Source organism: Pholcus phalangioides, unplaced genomic scaffold (genome assembly GCF_987345545.1).
Source record: "Pholcus phalangioides strain wild (caught in Gottingen) unplaced genomic scaffold, Ppha-v1.0 ptg000002l_1, whole genome shotgun sequence".
NCBI classification, from domain to species: Eukaryota; Metazoa; Arthropoda; class Arachnida; order Araneae; family Pholcidae; genus Pholcus; species Pholcus phalangioides.
Window position 1 is genome coordinate 7,576,509 of NW_028301595.1, and position 19,961 is coordinate 7,596,469.

Here is a 19,961-nt window from a genome sequence, read left to right on the forward strand (position 1 = left end):
CCCTCCAAGAGTATTAATGAAGTTGCCGTGAAGTACACGCTATTTTGTGTAGTACACGAAAATACTGTGAAGGAAACTACTTTACAGGTCGAAACAAACAAAATTTTATTCATCAACTAATGAATTGAAAATTTTTTTGCAACAAATAAATACCCATAAATACATTATATGGTGATGGCAACAACACCAATTTAGAAATGATGCCAACAACAGCAAAAATTTGGTAGCAGCCGATGATCATGCTACCTCTCGATATAGCAATAACCTCTCTACAACGATATTTTTCTTTGCTTCACAGACTATCGTTGTAAAAACGGCAAGTGGTGAAAAAAATTATTATTTTCGCAGGTTTGTCAGACAGCCTGTAATCATCATTCGCCCCAATACGCATCAAAATTCAATTTTACTCCAAATTCCGTTTAAGGATTGAAAACACTCCTTCAAAGTTTAGATATTTCTTAATAGTGTTATTTTTTTAATGTTTTTCACACACAAAAAAATACCCTTCCTTTCACCAAAGTACCTCTTAAAATTTTCGAGAGGAGTGAAATTACTTTTTCGGATAACGTTGTCTGTAAAAGTTTAATTACTGCAGGTTTGACGAAATTATGAATTCACAAATGATATCAATCTTCAGACGCAGGTTGATATGTCTGCAAAAGCCACGAACATTCACGGATCTTCACGTTCCGTAATCAAAATATTGGTTATGCGAAAGAAAAAAGGATGCAGAGCTCGCAAAATAAATGTGGTTTTTAACTGCGCAGCGCTGTCTATCGATAATTTTTTTAACTAAACTTGAGAAGATTGTAATGAGAAATTTCATACGTTGTCTATCACGAACATGCAACACAGCAAAATTTTGTTGATTATGTTTTAGTGATGTGTTTGATTCCTAATATATTTGTTGTTTGACTGTTTTGTAAGATATTTCATTTTGTACTTATATTGAGAATATATGTTGTTTCCGGCCTGCTTATAGCCAGATCATGACTTTTCACCAATTTGACCAGTTCTTTTTACATACACTACACATTCATGCAAACACATATCTATCTACAAACATTGTACACATTTTCTTCTTCACAGGCCTTCTTGGCCAGTTTTTATGCCGGCAGTTGGCCATCGCGGGCTGGGAATCGGCTTAAGGTTCAATTCTGGTCTAGTCTGATGTTGTTTCCGGGAATGAATTAATGCGTATAAGATGAAATTCCCGTGTCCAGTGGGAGAGATATTAGACCCTGAATAGTCAGCAGAAATTATGTAAACTTGTAAATTAAAAATACTGGAATACTATATATATACCAGTGTTTTCTAACCTTTATGATGTAACGAACACGTTAGGTGACAATACTCGGTGGACTACCTGTAGCGAATGTCAGTTTCGATCAATCCCCCAACCCCAATGTTGCAGCAGGGCCCCTAGGCTGTGATCTCGGGCCGACACCCGGGTGGATTATTCGCGTGCCCTTCTGTAAGGAATTTATATTGTGCACAAAAAAGAAATTATAAGAATCATCCTTATGATCTAGAGCCCAGTCAATCCCCACCCTTGAGGGAAATGCCAAGCGCATAGTATCTAAAAGTTGCTATTAACTTGCGTATCGTAAAAAAAAATTAGGAAATTGATTATAATTTCACACCGCAAAACGTGGAGTTTACATACAATGGTAGTAAATAAAAAAAATTATCCAGCGGACTTCTTTACAAAGCACACACGGACCCCTAAATGTCTGCGAACCACAGGTTGAAAACAATGCTATATACACTCTATACGCAAAATTAGAAGATCTATATACAAGTTGATTAAGAACGTCCCTTGGCCGCATTTTATTGGCGAACCGTTTATTCTAAAGGCACACTTCCAATTGGAAAAGTGCCCAAAAGAGTTTCCCAACCTATTTCGTCCCATCGCCCCCTTCTTCAGAAATTTTTTTCTCCCATTGCCCCCGACGCAATTTAACCCATAGGATCCTGTGTTATACCCGTAGCTTCTACCGCCCCCCCCCCGGAACTTTTCATCGCCCCGAATGGGGCGTTAACGCCCACGTTGGGAATCACTGGTGTAGACCATAGATACCTCACTCACATTGTAAAGGGTTATATAGTTATTCAAATATTAAATTTAACTTTTCATACGGACACCCTGTCCTTAAAACTCAATTAGAAAGTTGTTGCTATATCTCAGGGCTTCCCTTATCAGATGCGGATCCCGATGCCAAAATAATTTCGGGGCTTCTTATCCCCGATTTTATATATTTTGTGAATCGCGTGAATCGACGAATCTCTAAAGATTCATGCATTATCACAGAATATACAGAAGAATGCTGAAAAATATCTACTCACCAAGAAAATTCAGAGTAAATTGAAGATAAAAGTTCCAGAATCCAGTGAAAATTCAGAATTAATGCTAGAGAAAAAATATCCCAGAGTCGGTAAAAATTCAGAATTAATGAAAGAAAAACAATTTCAGACAGTTCAGAGAAAATATATTTTATATATATATGCACACATACGCGCGCGTATGTTTTTTCACTTCTATTACCTTAATGCGGGGCCCCCAAATCTCGGGGCTCGATGCGACAGCACCTATCACACATCCCTAAGGGCGGCTGTGCCTTGTCTTTTTTGAGGGCAACAGAAAGAAAAATTCAACGTTTCTAAGTACCCCCTCACCTCAGAAGCAAGAATGTGTAAATTTTTACTATTTGGTTTCATTAGCTGGTTGGATCCCTTATGTCGATCGTCCACTGGAAGCGACTTGAAGCGATATAAAATTCGCGCAAATGTCTGTACTCGCAAGACTAATCCCATTGCACAGAAAGTACGAGAACTTTAATCATTAGCAGTGATCCTATGTCTATGTATCCTATAAATCCAATTTAAGTCAAGGTTTTGTTGCTATTTCTGGTTACACGCACTTCGGGGATCTGTCCCAGGCTCGTTGTTATTTATCATTTTATTTACGTATCTCTTTGCTGATGATTTGAAGATTTTGAAAAGTGTTTTGAAAGTTTTTTGAAAATTGACTGTATTGATGTATGTTATTGTCTACAAAACGAGTTGTCTTTACTTCACGAATGGTGTTTACTTAATAGACTCAAACTCAATATATTGATAAAAGTTTTATTCTTTCATTCACTCACAAAAAGAATCTAATCGTTTTTTACGTATAGCATTAATAATAGTCATTTGCTTAGAAGAACCTCTGCGACCGATTTGGGCGTTATTTATAGTACCAATTTCAACTTTGCTGATCACATTAAGAATCTTTGTTCTGTGCCATGTAGAAAACTTGGCTTGCTTAAAAGAATGTCGAGAGATTTCAACGATATTAATACTTCAATATCCCTTTTTAATACGTTTATAAGATCTAAACTGGAACATGTTTCATTTATGGGGGAACCCATTTCGCGCTTGCCATATTATGAGTCTTGAAATTATTCAAAACAATTTTCTAAGGTATTTACATTACAAAAAAACATGGTCTTTATAACAATATTCTATCTGCCACTCATCTGCGAAACAGTTTCAATGTCATTAGTTTAAAAAAACGCAGAGATTATTACTTGCTCGAAAATTTTTTTCAAGAAACTGTTGACTAAGCAAATCGATTGCATACCCATTCTTAACGGAATCTTTTTCAATATTAAGTGGCACAATACAAGATCTAAAATTGTTTATTTGCCGTCAAATCATTCAATACTAATACTGGTAATTACTGCGCTGTATAAACAGATTTTCCGAATTTTATAATGAGCTTCCTCGACATCTGGATATTTTTCATTCGTCTGTTACCGACTTTAGAAGATTTTTGCTGTGATTGAATTTCATTCATTTCATTCACTTATCTCAGTTTATTAAAAGTCTAAGATACTGACTCTTTGAGAGTAGTTTTGCTCCAAATATTTTTATTAAAATTTCATCGCACACATCTTATACCAGGAGTTTTAACCTATGGTTCGCGACCCGCAAGGGCCTCCCAGACAGCTCGTACAAAGCCACTTATAGCCAGGGACCAGAGGTGATCCATATAGCACCCGAGTGGAGTGGTGGTAAGATGCTCGTCCACCACCGCGAAGGTTGCCGTCTTGGTTCCCAGTTCAAACCCAGAGAAGAACGTAGATATTTTCCTAACGAGAGCTTGTGCATCTTGCACCGATAGATGATGCCTCCGTTTCCAACCCAACTCATTAACGGCAGTAAATTGCAATATAGCGATATGGCTAGAGTTGGTGTTTGGTGAAGTAGTAGAGGTGATCCTAAAACTTGAGTCGAAGGTGCTTCTGAGATTTTTATCGTTCAAATCCACTAACAGCCAGGGGCTCGAACTATGAGTCCCGACCCAAATTTAATTTTTATGTAAGTGGTCGTACGAATCCATTTACCACCAGGGTTTCTGGCTGAAGTTGGGAGTATGTTGTTTTCTATCTGAAAACTGTATAGCAGCGATGAAATGTCTTTGTCTCTTTTCTATGCCTTTTTGTCAGATGTCTACGGTGGTGGAAGAAATGATAGGGCCAGGTGAAAAAAAAGACGATTAAAAAAAGTGCTAATTAAAATTTGTCAAAATTTTTATCAGAGATGATAAATACAAAATCTTCCAAGTCATAAATAATACAGATGACGCTGAGATGCTACAAAATTCTGTCGAACAACTCAGTTCATGGGTTTAACACCAATAAGTTAAATCTGAATATTGCCAAGTGCAAATGTTTATCTTTCAATAAGAAGCATAGTCCTATATTGTACAGTTACAGTATTGATGGTCAAACGCTCGGAAGAGTAGAGTACATGAAGGACTTAGGTGTCACTTTTGATAAGACTCTCAATTTCAATCAGCATATTAATAACATTGTTTCAAAAGCATCAAGTAATGCCGGTTTCATAATCCTCAACAGAATTTTTTTTTTCAAAATCCAGGAAACCTTAAGTAAGACCTCACCTTAAGTAACCTTACGTAAGATCAGTTCTAAAATATTGTTCCATAATCTGTAATCAGTATTACTTGTACAATAACATGAGGATTGAACGCACACAAAATAGGCTTTTGCGCTTTGTTTACTTCAAGAAATTTCAAATTTTTGATATTTCAGATTCCTACAGACATACTCAGATCTACTTTTCGCTATATATGAGTTACTTACCCCGACCCGGCGAATGCCATTCGTCATACGAGGATTCCCCGGAGGGAGCATTTATTTTCTCAATTTTAAAAAAAATAACATATGTTAAAATATATATACATTCTATCCCCGGAGCACCATTGGCCCAAGGTTGACAATTCACCTTACAAAACAATTAACATTGCATTACAATTAAAATAACAGAGAACAAAATATTACTATTACAACTTACATTATACCTCGGGCAGCACCATTAACATCACGCGAGCAGGAATTTGATGCTCCCGAGGTTATTACATTACTATCTACATAGTTACTATACATTACTATCTACATAGTTACTATACATTACTATCTACATAGTTACTATACATTACTATCTACATAGTTACTATACATTACTATCTACATAGTTACTATACATTACTATCTACATAGTTACTATACATTACTATCTACATAGTTACTATACATTACTATCTACATAGTTACTATACATTACTATCTATTTTTCACTATGAATCACTCGAAGTCCGCCGTCAGAATGCATTGATCACCTTTTTGGTGAAAATTCTGCACTTCGACTTGGATGTACCAGACATTTTAGCGCAAATCAGTTTTCACTGTAATAGCACTAATCTTCGTATCTCTTCTATGTCCCACCATACCGAACTAAAACGCGTTAGAAAACTCTTCTCTTTCCGCTTCTTTAGGTGTGGAAGTTCTCATGTACTTTTTGACTTCTTTTTTTTTTTTGGATATACATACAAATACAAATACAACGCCACAACAGGCAAAATGCCCAACGAGGTGGCTGAGAAAAAGATGTCCATAACAAATATGGATGTCATATATTTCGATACATATGGTACTATTTGTATTATATTTATTTGCGTTATTATTATTGTGCCGTTATTATTTTTATTCTTTGCCTTTCTGTATTGCAACGTGCTGTTTATGTTTGTTTTGTTTTTTTTTACTTTTTTCTTCACTCCACTGTAATCGGGTACATGCCTGTTGTGTGAGTTAATAAATGAATAAACAATGAGAAATTATATCTTGAAACTGATTAAATAATTCACAATACTTTTTCAGTAAAAGAAAAAAAGTTTTTCTCTTATCGCATTGCGTTGCGAATGGGAAAAACGAAAAGGCCGCTCCCATTTCTCGCGTCACTTACCTAATTTGCATATCCTTTTGGCTATTCGTTATTTCTATATAACAGCCTCTCGAATATTTTTTTCGATGCGGTTTTTTTTTTCCCGCGAAGCTCGATTCGCAAAGATTGGGCGAGGCGAAAAGTTATCTTTTATAGGAAAAAATGCAAGATCCTCGTTTTTAACAAAGCTTTAATTAATTTCTCGAGAAATCGGATAGAATATTAATATGTCTAAGACACTGCTAAATAATTTCCTGAAGAACAGCGAATTTTATTCTGGATATAAAAGGACTGTGAGACCGTTTTCTTTAACAGATTGGCAGAGGAGAATGGCAATAATTCAAGTTGTGAACTTGAATTATTGCTTGAATATTGTTGTTTCTACAAGAGAAGATTAAGATGCTGCGTACCGTGTGTTCGGAAGAAAGGATTCCCTGACCACCCTTTAAAAGCACACGCAGTGATGAGATTGGATTCCGCTAAAAAGCATTTAATTTCAAAGGGGGATAAACGTTTGAAATTTTATATAGTATTCACATGAGTTATAATCTGAAAGATAACATTTTTTACCGTTCATTCCCGTAAAATTATATTCCTTTTTAGCGAAATTCAATGTCATCTCTGTGCTTGTAAAGGGTGGTCAGGGGAAGCCCTTTTCTCGAACACGGTATGCGGCCTCCTAATCTTCTCTTGTGGACATTAGTACTGATACAAAAGAGTTGTAAAACATTCGAAATTTTCTCTGCGGAATTTTTTTTTTTTGTTCGCATCTTGAATTATTGCTGTCCTCTTCGGCCAATCTGTTAAAGAAAACGGCTTTACCGTCTTTTTATATAATAAATATAATTCGCTGTTTATTATTAAGCAGTGTCTTGACATTAATATTCTATCCAGTTTGTCGAGAAATTAATTTCCGCATTTTTTCAAAAAGAAGATCTTACTTTTTGCTATAAGAGAAAGATATTTGCTTCATCCCATCTTCTCGAATCGAGCTACACGAAAAAAGATATACGCCGAATTATTCGAGAAGCTTCCAGAAATTACGCCTAGCCAGAAGAATATGCAAATTAAGTAAGTGACGCGAGAAAAATGGGAGTGGCCTCGTGGTTTCTTCGATTTGCATCGTAATGATAGGAGGAAGAGTTTTTTACTGAAAAAGTATTGTTAATTTTCAAATGAGTCTCGAAGATGAATTCCTCATTTTATTCGTCGTCTCTGATAAAAATTTTGAAAACTTCTGACTGTTACTTTTTTTTTAATCGCCATTTTTCACCTAACCCTGTCATTTTTTCCACCACTTTATATCTCAGGCATTAACACAAATTAGCGTTTAAATAAGTCTGGGGGGCAGTATTATGATAAGAATTGATACCAAGAATTGAAGTTTTTATGAATAGAAATCCCTTTAAGGTTTTTAAAACGTAAAATATCCGAAAAAAAACCAGAATATGACATCTGAGATTCAATAAAAAAACAGAACAAATGTCGAAATAGGCATTTACGGCAGAAAAAAATTCAAAAAAGGCATTTTTACAAAAAGTTCAAAAATGGCATTTTATGGCATTTTGCCTAAACTTCCGGGCTCTAATAATAAAACTTATTTTGTATGTTAGAGGAGACATCTCATCTCTAAATCAAAAATGTTCTGCATCCACGATAATAAAGAGTCATTCAACGTATTAAATGTAAAAGAAAAGATTTATTATAATGTTCTTTTATTATTATTATTATTATTAGAGCTCGCAATGATCGCCAAAATCGCACTATCGAGCCTCGATCTGGCTATTCCGATCCATATTACCGGTTTTATAGCCGAAGTATTACGCGATATTAATCGCGATATGCTTCTTACATGATAGGTCGTTGTTATATATGTATTATTCGAGGTGAAGAAGACGTAGATCCGACGCTAGAGGGAGACACTGTCTGCCGCCGGCGACGACGAAATTCTTAATTGCCTATATCTTTACTTGTGTGTTCGAAGGATTTTGTCGAATTTGCCGCAAAGACACAAAACGTGCCAGACAAAATAACCCAGTGCTTCTTCCTCACCGACAGACATAGTTTCGGATTAATGTAAGTACATAATAACAATAACACTATTTTATAATACACACATTCACATACAGCGATAAACATATTATTTTTTATCGCTCGTCTTATATAAAAAAACATTGTTTTCTGCGAATAACAATCGAATGACATTTATTGTTATTGTTAAAATAATTTCGTAATCGCGGATTTAATCTGGCACGTTGAATGAATATAAATATTATTTATGATCTTTTTATACTACAATTGAACTATTAAGCTCTTTCATAAAAATATCTATAATCGTCGAAATTATCTAGTTCACGATAATAAAGCAACTATTAAATCATATCTTAATTTTTTCAACCTTTATATTAAATCATTCCCTTTAATTATTTTGCATAGTTTTCAATTATTGGTTTTTTTAGTTCGATAAAATGTATTTATAATTGGTATAATTAATATTAATTTGATTATTTTTCATTTTGTGTAAGATAACAAATTGATTGATTGTTAAATTGTAATTGATAAATTTTATTTCTTACCATCAATAAAACGAATATAATTATTGTGTGCGGGTGGAAAAATTTTAAAATAATTATTTGAATGGAGATATCTACAATCATCGAAGTTATTATTATTTAATTATATCTTACTTATATATTATTATATCTTATATTGTATATCTTATTTTCTAATCTTTATTAATCATTTCCTTCGATTATTTTGCGTAATCTTTTTTTCAATTCCGTAAAAATTAATAATAATTGATGTAGTTAACATTAATCATTGTTTCATTTTTTGCTTTGATAATTAATTTGATTGATCGTGACATTAATTATTATTAATAAATTTTATATCTTACAACCAACAAATCGAATATAATCATTGTGTCAGTGGAAAAATTTAAAAATAATAATTTTAATGAAGTTCCTTATAGCATATCAACTATTATAATCGTCATCATTGTGTGTGAATACCGTATTTCTTGAAATAAACACCATGGTGATCATTAAAAAAAGTTATTAAAAATTAAATTGCACGTAAATTATTCGGTAATTTGCTGTGAACATTAAACTAGAATTTTTTTTCAAATTATTTATTTGTTTTATCATTATTACTTTTCTTTCTTTTTGTGCATTACAATAAAAAAGTGCGTAATTAAATGGGAGTAGAAATTCATCAAAGGAAGATGCGGTACTAGTTTAGCCTCACAAATATATTTAGATTTTTATTTTGCTTTGCAGCATTTATTCCAAGAAATACGGAATTTATATAATTGCAATTACATTTATTATAGATAATGAACAAATAATTGACGGCAAAAAGATAGACGAATAAAAAAAATTCACTAATGGAATAATTCAAACCATCTGCAAATATTTAAAGATATTTCTAATCGCCATAATTTTCAGTAATGAAGCAGCGGCGTGTACATCTTTAATTTAAGCCTTAAATGTTCAATTATCTTTTCGAGCTGATAATTTCTTTTCATAGTTAGTGATACGTATTGATAGCCGGAAAAATCATTTAAAAAATCTATTTCGAATCGTAATACTTATACAGAGCCTTATTTGAAGATGTGCAAAGCCTCAAATACCACATAAAATAAATGTATTGAAACAATATTACTTTCTAAATATACAACTACCTTCTTTGTGATTCAAACTATAATATGAAAAAACTTCGGATCGAAAACTTCAACGTAACAAAAAAAGCGAACAAAACATTTATCAAATTAGCGAAATCCCAGCCACACGCGCTCTGCAACAAACAATGAGCTGTTGCCGTTAATTGCGATACCTACCAGCAAAATTCTAAATATAAAATGCAAAGAATATTACCTCTCCATATGCGCAAAGGTGTGATTCTGAACTTTTATCTTCAAACAGGCTGCAGTAAGGAACGTTTAAAAAATTACTCATCCGACATACGGGAAAACGGGGTTCGAGTCCCCGTGAAGACAGACATGAATTTTTCTTTCCTTAACATCAGCATCTCTTTGTACGGCGTTTTCCGTCCCAAGATCGTTTAAATAACGCTTTGCATCCAGTTAAAGGATTAAATTTCTCAAGGGGCCTCATGCATTTTGAACATGGTCCAAAAAAACCACAAAAACTATGCTCTAGTAAAAATATCAATAGAAAATATTATTCGAACGTTGATTTAATTTCAAATTTGGTACACGTATTTAAGATTGTAATTGCTATGCTTTGTCAATACAATATTTTACATACTCTCTCCAATACTTTTTTGCAAATTTTCAAGCATTGACAATGAAAATGTACAATTACCCTACCTTGCGCGCATTATATAAAATAGCATGAAATCACCTTAATTGAATAAAAATAAAACATAAAAATCTATTTGGTTCATAAAATGAGGTAAAATGTTTAGATTTGACTGACTCAGTCCTATTTAAATTTAAACTTAAAATATTTAAAAATTAAAAATATTTGAATACCATTTTTTTTTTATAAACCAATTATTTATCGAATGTGTGTATCTGAAATATTTTGCCTCCTTTTATGAAACAAACAGTTTCGTTTATTTTTAATTGCTATTTATTCAATTGCATAAGATTTCATGCTATTTCATCACACACGCAAGGTGTTGATAATGCACATTTTTTTGTTCTTAATGTTTGAAACTTTGTAAATAGAAAAACACATTGGAGAAAATATTATATCAGCATAAAATAGCATACACAATCGAAAATATGTGAAGTGAATTTGAAATAAAAATCAATGATTAAATGTCCATAATATTACTACTAGTCCTAGAGCATAGTTTTTGATGCTTTTTCATCACGTTGAAAGCGGTATGCGATACTCTTAATTACAAATACATAATTATTGAACCAAATGACTCGAACCATCGATATCTCTGGAATAAAATATTTTACTTGATATTTTTCAATAGTCGAACCCCTATTTAACTCATATGATAAAACTGACACTTTTAATTCCTTAGGTCAGCAGCCTTCTTCCATACATATTTTATTTTTGTTGCCATTGTCCAAGGCGACAATGTTTTGTTGCTTATTATAAAACTTTCCGGACACACCCATCCTTTGGGAACGCTTCGATATCTCTCTGAGATGGGAAGCGGGGTATGTCCGGTCTTCAAAGGCCAAGGGCCTTCCACCCATGGCCCTCCGAGCTTTTTTGCTGTAGCCCACCGACCATTTTTAGAAAATAGCTACTTCATATACAAAAACGATCAAATTCCAAGGGGGAAAGAATTGTTGGAGACAGCTCTGACCAATTAAATCTGAACTGCTGTATTTAGAACTGAGAGATACTTTCCGGAATCGATAGTAATGTGTGCATGATACATTGAAAGGGCCGTCGTAGCGAATTTTTGAGGCCAAAACATTTTTTGAGGCCTATGGCATCTGAAAAAGGTATACAAAATTTACAGAAATATGCTAAAAAAAACCCTTAATGAAAGAAATATTTTTAGAAGTAATGAAAAAAATAATTTCAGAATTAATGAAAATTTTAAATTATTGAAAAAGTAGTTACAGAATTAGTGAAGGAAATAGTACTACGGATGTGAATCAGAGTTATTAAGAATCGCCAAGAGTAAATTTCTGCATTTTTTTAAAGTAATAATTCAAGGCAAAAATTAAGAATTTTTAAAAGAAATAATTTCATCATCAATGGAAATTTAAAATCAATGAAAAAATAATTTCAGAATTATCGGGACAGATTTCAGATTTGATAAGAGAAATGATTAATTTTTTAATTAAGGAAGGAAGTCATTTGAAAATGAATGAAAATTCAAACTGAACGAAAGAAATAAATTCAGAGTAAATAAAAGTGTTCAATAAATTTGGAGAACCCAGTATAATAACCGAGAATACCGCGCTTGATGAACAGTGGGCTTCCTAGAAAGTTCAATTTGGCCCGCATTGTCTGAAAGAATACCCGCCTTAGATTGGAAAATTAAATTGTTATATCGCTGTTGGGATCCTCAGAATCTGTTTAATCGGAGCCGAAGTAGACTCCAATTTTAAAATTGCAACTGAAAAGGTAATTTAAACCATGATTAATAGTATTATACATGTTAAAACACTTTAATTTGTGAGTGACATTCCTCGGATTAGCTTCATTCTTGGAATATACAGGTTGAGTGAAAAGTCCATGACCAATCTTACAAATTACTAAAAAAAAAAAAATCAAAAATTGACATATAAAAAGTACGATATAGACTAAAAGTATTTATCATGACGTAGAATTATTTTTTGATACATAATTAGGAACAAGTTAAAAGTTCCGCTCACAGATGGCGCTGTCTCCCGATATATTCACATAAAATACTATATAAACAGTACCTAATTGATGCTGATTACGGTTCCCGTTACGTACAACTACCACATATCAATAAGAGCACCATTTCACCAATTTAAATGTAGCGCTAGCTAGCAAGGGTGCTCATATTGAAATGTGGTAATTTTAAGTAACGCAAAATCATAATAATACAGTCTAATCCCGTGTTAACGAATACCGTTATAGCGAAAATCTCGTTTTAATGAGCACTTTTCTAACACCGCAGATAAGTTTACATACGAACAATGCAAAAACCTGGAATTTCTTTGTAACGAAATTTCATTATAACGAAGTGATTTCTCCGGTCTCTTGGAGTTCGTTATAATGGGATTCGACTGCATTTGAAAAACGATTAGTAAAAAAATATATTCTTCCAAAAAAACAATAATTCGGGGGGGAGGGGGGAATATAAAATTAAAAATTTCATACGACCCCCTATCAAAAGAATAGATTTCTATTGGTAAAATATGCTCCTATCTTATTTTTACAGAAAGACATTTATCATGACATTTAGATAAAAATTCGTCGAGATAGCGGTGATTTAAATTTTTGATTTTTGCGTCGTTTCGTTGCTTTAGTTGGAGATGTAGTTTACGAACCTGCAAAAAAATGAATAGTGGAAGCCATTTGCGGACCGCCAAAGAAAAACATAAATAAATTGAATAGTTCTCGAAGCAAAAAAAAAGGACCAATAATCTTCGGACCGGCAAAAAAATAAATTGGAAAATTATAAAGCAGAAGTAATTGGCGGACTGACAAAAATAAACAGGAGGTAAAAATACGTGAACTGATTTTTTGCGGACCCGCAAGGAACAAATAAACTGGAGAAACACTAATTCGCGGACCTTAAAAAAATAAATATTCAATTAGTAGATATAATTTGCGGATCGGCAGAAAATAAATAAATAGAAGAAAAAAGAAATTCCAGAAAAATAATCAGCGGACCGGCAAAACGTAATTATAGTCAAATCCCGTTATAACGAGCTCCAAGAGACCGGAGAAATCACTCCGTTATAACGATCTTTATAAAGGAATTCCGGGTTTTTTATTTTGTTCCTATGTAAACTTATCCGTGGGATTAGAAAAGTGTTCGTTAAAACGAGATTTTCGCTATAACGGTATTCGTTAAAATGGAATTCGACTGTAGTAGAAGAAATTTGTAGACTGGCAAAAATTAATAGGAGGAAAAATAAATAATAGAGAAATCATTTGCGGACCGGTGGAAAATAAATAGGTCGGGGTAATAATTAGCAGACCTTCTCTGAGGGCTTTGATCATTTTTGTCGCACCACGGTCATTTTCTGCACACGAGGGCTAATTAGACCGGGACCTACAATTTATTGCCGATTCCGAACGGCAGGCTTGTTTTTTATACTCATCGAGAGGTTGGTACGCTAACCCCTCGATGGGGGACTCCCTGCGGTAGTAATTTTTTGCTGCGGTCAAGTCGCCATTTGTTGTTGTACTCGTGTCAGGAAAGTTTTCAGACAAGGACGAACCGGGTATCGAACTCACGATACCTCTAAACATCCTTCGGTACTTTAGGCGAGTATCTTATCGACCGGGCTACTGCGCCCCTGAATTCTCTGAGGGCTGAAACAGAAATAAAAACCAATATAGACATGGTTAAATTATTTATTAAGTATAAAAATTATGGTATGGCTACAGTCGAATCCCGTTATTACGAACTCCAAGAGACCGGAGAGATCACTTCGTTATAACGAAATTTCGTTATAACGTTCTTATTTCTACTGACCATTTTTAAAAATTTTATTTTAATTTTAGAATCGACCGTATATATCAATGAGAAATTTTTATTCTTATCTGATAGTTCTATGTATAATACAGAGGTCTTCAACCTTTTTGTATTCCTGCGAGCACTGAAAATATCCACCTTCGGAACGAAGAGCACCGCCTTAATGGCGAGTTAGACATAACGTATGACTGAGAAATCAATATGATTTTAATCTTTTAATGCAATTTTTACGAGGTGTTTAACTGGAACTTAACTGCTCGCAAGCGCGAAATCGGGCACGAGCATCGAGCACTATGGGTGCTTCAAGGAGCCCCGCGGTGCTCGCGAGTAACGGATTGAAGATGTCTGATGCATGTTATAGAACAAAATAATGATGAGTTATCTCTTCATTTATCTATAAGGCCGGGATTACACTATAAAATTTTGATAAAAGTACTTTTATAAAACTTAAAAAATGCCGCCAATAAGATTATTGATTACATTCTCGGAAAATGAAACCGATTATCTTATTGGTTGAATTTTTCAAGTTTTATAAAATATCTTTTATCAAACTTTTATAGTGTAATCCCGGCCTAAGAGTCAAATTAATGTTACCCAATGTCAAATTAATTTTAATATTAAGCTACTCCGCCTCAAAATCATAAGTAGTTGAAATGTAAAATTCTCAGTAAGGATTCACAAATTCTGATGTTTAAAGATATGGATACTCTCAAACATATACAGGGTGGTCATAAAATAACTTTACCGATGTACGAACGGGACCCTAGTGGCCGCAAAAGGGAGGGGGGGCTTCTAGCGGGAGTGATGAGAACTTTATTGGTCTAGCGACGGCGCTTATCATGCTACAGGTATGTTCCAATGCTGTTTGTGATTTTTTACTGCGCCCATCACTTTGCAATTCATAAAAGTGAGTGTTGCCATCTGAATTTTTCGAAATGTTGTGCCAGTAACCACAACCGCAAGATCTAAGTTTTTTTTCTCTCTCATTCTCAGTGCATAAAGCCAGTACCTTACTCGAGTTCATCCTGGGCCATTGGGGTCTAAGGTTGGTCATGGGCGAGTAGTGTGGCCGCTTCCACCATTGTCAATGATCGTCAATTGTTGGAGGCCTAATTTGCGAGAATTGAAGAGAACGACCAGGCCCTTTTAGCCTAAGTCAGAGGAGCCGCCTTCCTCCCCGATCTTCCAAGCTGCCTGGCCACACACACTGGCCGAAGAACGCCAACAATCGCAACACGCGTTGGCGTATTAAATTATTCTGGAAGCAAGTATTTGCCAAGGAAGAATGGGACAGGCTGGGCCAGTGTGAAGCCAGTCGGTGACGCTGCCGCTTCTTTATATCAAGGAAAAGCAAATATTTGCAAATGACTATTGGGCCAGGCTTGACACGAGTGTGGCCCTGGCTTTAGATGCGAACATCTCTTTGATGATGCAAACTTATCACCAATCAATCTCTTTCAGCAGATATCGACGGAAATTTCTTTCTTAACATAAACGGGAAACACGTCCGTTTTTTGTTGTTTTTTTCACCCATGAAACATAATGTTTCTCATAATTGTGTTTCAACCCTTTTTAATGCGTGGAGAATAAAATGGCCTCAGACACAAACATGTTTTGGATGAGGAGGCCCTGACATAGTTGCATCTTGTTAGCATTATGAAGTTTTAAAACACGCGTTGGGGGGTTTCCGAACTCTTTCATAATAATCCCATGAAGATCCATTTTTAATGCACGTGATTCATCTTGTTGACCCCGAGATCGCCGGAAGATAGATTCCAATGATGAATCGCCATCTTCGTCTCTTTGTTCCTACACTTTCACGTGTGTAACCAGGTGTTTATCCGAGATTGATGGTGTTGGACCTTGAACGCGAGATATTAATGTCATCGCGTATTTGGAATCGAGTGTCGCAAGTATACCGGGTGTCTCAAAATGGACTGATGGCTTTCATTTGCGGTACTACACGACGATAATTGTTATTACCATGGGACATCGGCATTGTTGTTAGACCCGTGAGTTCAAATTCTGATTTGTGAATTGCTTGACCCCCGTTCTACTTGGTGGTTACATTCAAATTGGCTCTACTCAGAGCTATGTAGCAACTGTTCTGATGGTGACCTTGTAGAAAATACTACGGGTGCTCGAGCTCCCCCAACCATTAAAGTTAATGGTCAAGTTCTTACAGGGAGATTACTGCATTCCCCCCATTAAGGGTGGAGTCCCGTCAGCCGCCCCCTCCCCACAAGGGTGGTGGGCCCCGCAGCCCACGCTTGCGGGGGGGGGGGGACTCCAGTTAGTTAATTCACGAGATCGTTCTTTCCTTTTTCCCTCACACTATTAATATACATTATATGTGAGAAATCTTCTCATGAGTCCGCGGACTCAAGTTTTTTTTTAGCCTGTTGATCAAAACAAACTACACCTACGGCGAGTTCAACATACGAATGCATGAAATGGCGATGATTTCAATCCTTGAATACAATTGCTCCGAGGTGTGTAAATTGGAATATTGATCAAATGCTCGCGAGCATGAAATCGGACACGAGCATCGAGCACTCTGGGTACTTCAGGGAGCACCGTGCTGCTCGCGAGCAACGGGTTGAATATGCCTTATCTACTAAGTTCCAATGGAGTACCGAAAGAAACCTCTGGACCGAAAAAGTAGTTCTCCTTCGAGAATAATGACTTTCGATTAGTATCATCGTTTGACTGATATATTTGGCATTTTTAAAAACCATCAGTTCATTTTGGGACGCCCCATACCATGCGCATGTTAATGATAATTGGCCAGCTATTGTACAGTGTGTCCTGTCAGTCCTAGTTCGGCCTTTATTTCATTAACCGTTCGTCGTCGAGGTATGGTTCCAGTTTAAAAAAATGCCCAAAATGCGTTCAGAAAGCAGCTTGTACCAGTTCTGAGATTGAAAATAAAGTGTCATAAAAACAACCCTGTTTTTAACTGCAATGTTCGCTGGGATATTTGAATTCAAAAATAAAAGAAAAGTGGTCAAAAGAACAACCCAACAAATGAGGGAAAAAAGTGCTGTCCGTTAGTTATTCTTCTTATTTCTCAGCTTTTTTCCGGTTTTCCGAATTCAGATATCTCGGCGAATAATGCACTTAGAAACATGGGATTTCTTTTGTTGGACTTGATACAGGGCAACAACTTTCTAATTGGAAGTTGGAGGACAGAGAGGGACTGTATGAAATTTATATTTTTTTATTTTGAGTGATATACTGTATTTTCATTCTCGAAACTGGTATAGAGTGATTTTTGTAACACATTTTGAGCATTTTTTAAATTGCAACCATATCTCTACGACGAACAGTTGATGAGATAAAGGCCGCATTAGAACTTGCAGAACGCCCTGCATACGTTGTACTGTAATAGCTCTGCATTTACCACCTGAGTGATGGTTGCTTTGAGGCTAAACTGATGTCTCAATGTTTTCCAATAATCATCCTTCTTTTTCGTTCCAGATGAATCCCGCCTGGCTATTTTTCGCCGGACTCCTGGCGCTCGCAGCGTCTGCGCCAGTAGGTCCGTACAACCGTCAATACGGTGCAGGTCCAAACTACCGAAGCCACCAGGGCGCCACCAGCACTTCAGAATCATACGGATATCAATCGACCACAACCTCTCACAGCGGATCGCACGCTCCCCAAGGCGGAAGGCCCTACGGTGCTGGCGCACACGTACCATCGGGGCCACGTTACGGGCCAGCCGCTCCGGTACCTCCGGCTAGAGGAGGTCACTACGGAGCCCCGGCGGCACCAGCGGGTCATTACGGCCGACCTTCCGCTCCCAGCCGCCCGCAGCTACCGAGCAGACCCCACGGTCCCAGCGCTCCGTCGTACAGGGCATCGGCCGCCGGTCCATCCCACTACGGTCAACAACAACAGCAGCACAGACAACCGTCCGGCAACAGGTACGGAGCCCCAGCGCACGGAGGGGTCAGCCGGGGCCGCGAAATGAAGTACACGATCCAGGACCCTTACAAGGGAACCACACACGTGACCGAGACCCACATCGTCAGCAACAAGGAGATGCACGGTGCCGAAGCCGAGGCAGCCATGAAGCAACTCATGGGATCGATGGGACCTTCTTCGTACGGGCCCAGCGGCGGATACGGACCCAGCGGCGGGTTCCACCAGATCGCCAATGGAATCGGACTGCCTTTCTACTAAAGTAAAGGGTCGTGATCGTCCACATCTAATTTATTTCGCACAAGAAAACCTGTCTCCTTTTGTTATTTAACGCTAGCTACTCGCATGTCTCTGGGGAATGTATACGTAGCTGTGCTGATGTATATTTATTTACCTTTCCTGTATGAATTATAATTATTATTATTATTCCTCCCCTTTATTCGGGAATTGAATAAAGTCTTTTTGTCTAAGAATTCGTCTCGAGTCTTTCATTGAATCTAAAGCGGGGGGTTTTCCAATACATGGTCCGAGGCCACCCGTGGCCCTCGAAGCTATTAGAAGTGTTGGAAGGAAAAGCTTTCATTGTGTTAGAGAATTCGAAGGAATGTGCCTCAATGTATGGAAAAATGTATTCCAAAATGAGGGAAAGAAGTCGTAATTAAAAAATTATTTTTAGAAAACATTTCAGGGTTAATCAGAGGAATAATTTCAGAATTATTCAAAGATTTATTGAAAGAAATTGTTTTAGAATTATTCAAAGAATCAAATAATTTTAAAATTATACAAAGAATTAAATAATTTTCGAATTATTCAAAGATGTATCTAAAAAATAATTTCAGAATTATTCAAAGAATTAAATAATTTCAGAATTATTCAAAGAATTAAATAATTTCAGAATTATTCAAAGAATTGTTAAAAGACATTGTTTTAAAATTATTCAAAGAATCAAATAATTTTAAATTTATTAAAAGAAATAATGTTTAGCACTATCAACAGAAATAATTTCAGAATTATTCAAAGATGTATCTAAACAATAATTTCAGAATTATTCAAAGAATTAAATAATTTCAGAATTATTCAAAGAATTAAATAATTTCAGAATTATTCAAAGAATTAAATAATTTCAGAATTATTCAAAGAATTAAATAATTTCAGAATTATTCAAAGAATTAAATAATTTCAGAATTATTCAAAGAATTAAATAATTTCAGAATTATTCAAAGAATTATTAAAAGACATTGCTTTAGAATTATTCAAAGAATCAAATAATTTAAAATTTATTAAAAGAAATAATGTTTAGCACTATCAACAGAAATAATTTCAGAATTAATGAGAGAAATAATTTCATGAATATTGAAATAAATAATATCAGATTTTTGTCGAGAAAGATTATTTCACAATTCATGAAGATGTAAAATTTATGACAATTATTTCCAGAAACATTAAAAGAAATATATTCTGAATTAGCATAAAATAATTCATAAGAATAGTTTCTGGGTTAATGAAAATTCATATATAATTCATATTTAATTCCAAGAAATAATTTCTCCCAATTGATTAAAATTCATATTTAACGAAAAAATAACTTCGGAAAAGATAAAAATTTTCAATACAATTGAGAAGATTTT

At 35.2% G+C, this 19,961-nt stretch overlaps 1 protein-coding gene across 2 annotated transcripts in view; it reads left to right on the forward strand.

Annotated features, from left to right (window-relative positions):
* LOC149089307 (uncharacterized) overlaps positions 1-18,806 on the forward strand; it is a 44,842-nt gene extending 26,036 nt beyond the window's left edge. The window contains exons 1-2 of one of the 2 annotated variants that reach the window (XM_089239680.1): positions 8,204-8,361; positions 17,887-18,806. In XM_089239680.1, the coding sequence (XP_089095806.1) occupies positions 17,887-18,594 (708 nt within the window). In that variant the 5' untranslated portion in view covers positions 8,204-8,361 and the 3' untranslated portion in view covers positions 18,595-18,806. Of the gene's footprint in view, positions 1-8,203; positions 8,362-17,886 lie in introns of those variants that run through there. The other variant, XM_089239690.1, reaches the window with a different exon arrangement.
* Positions 18,807-19,961: the final 1,155 nt, after the last annotated feature.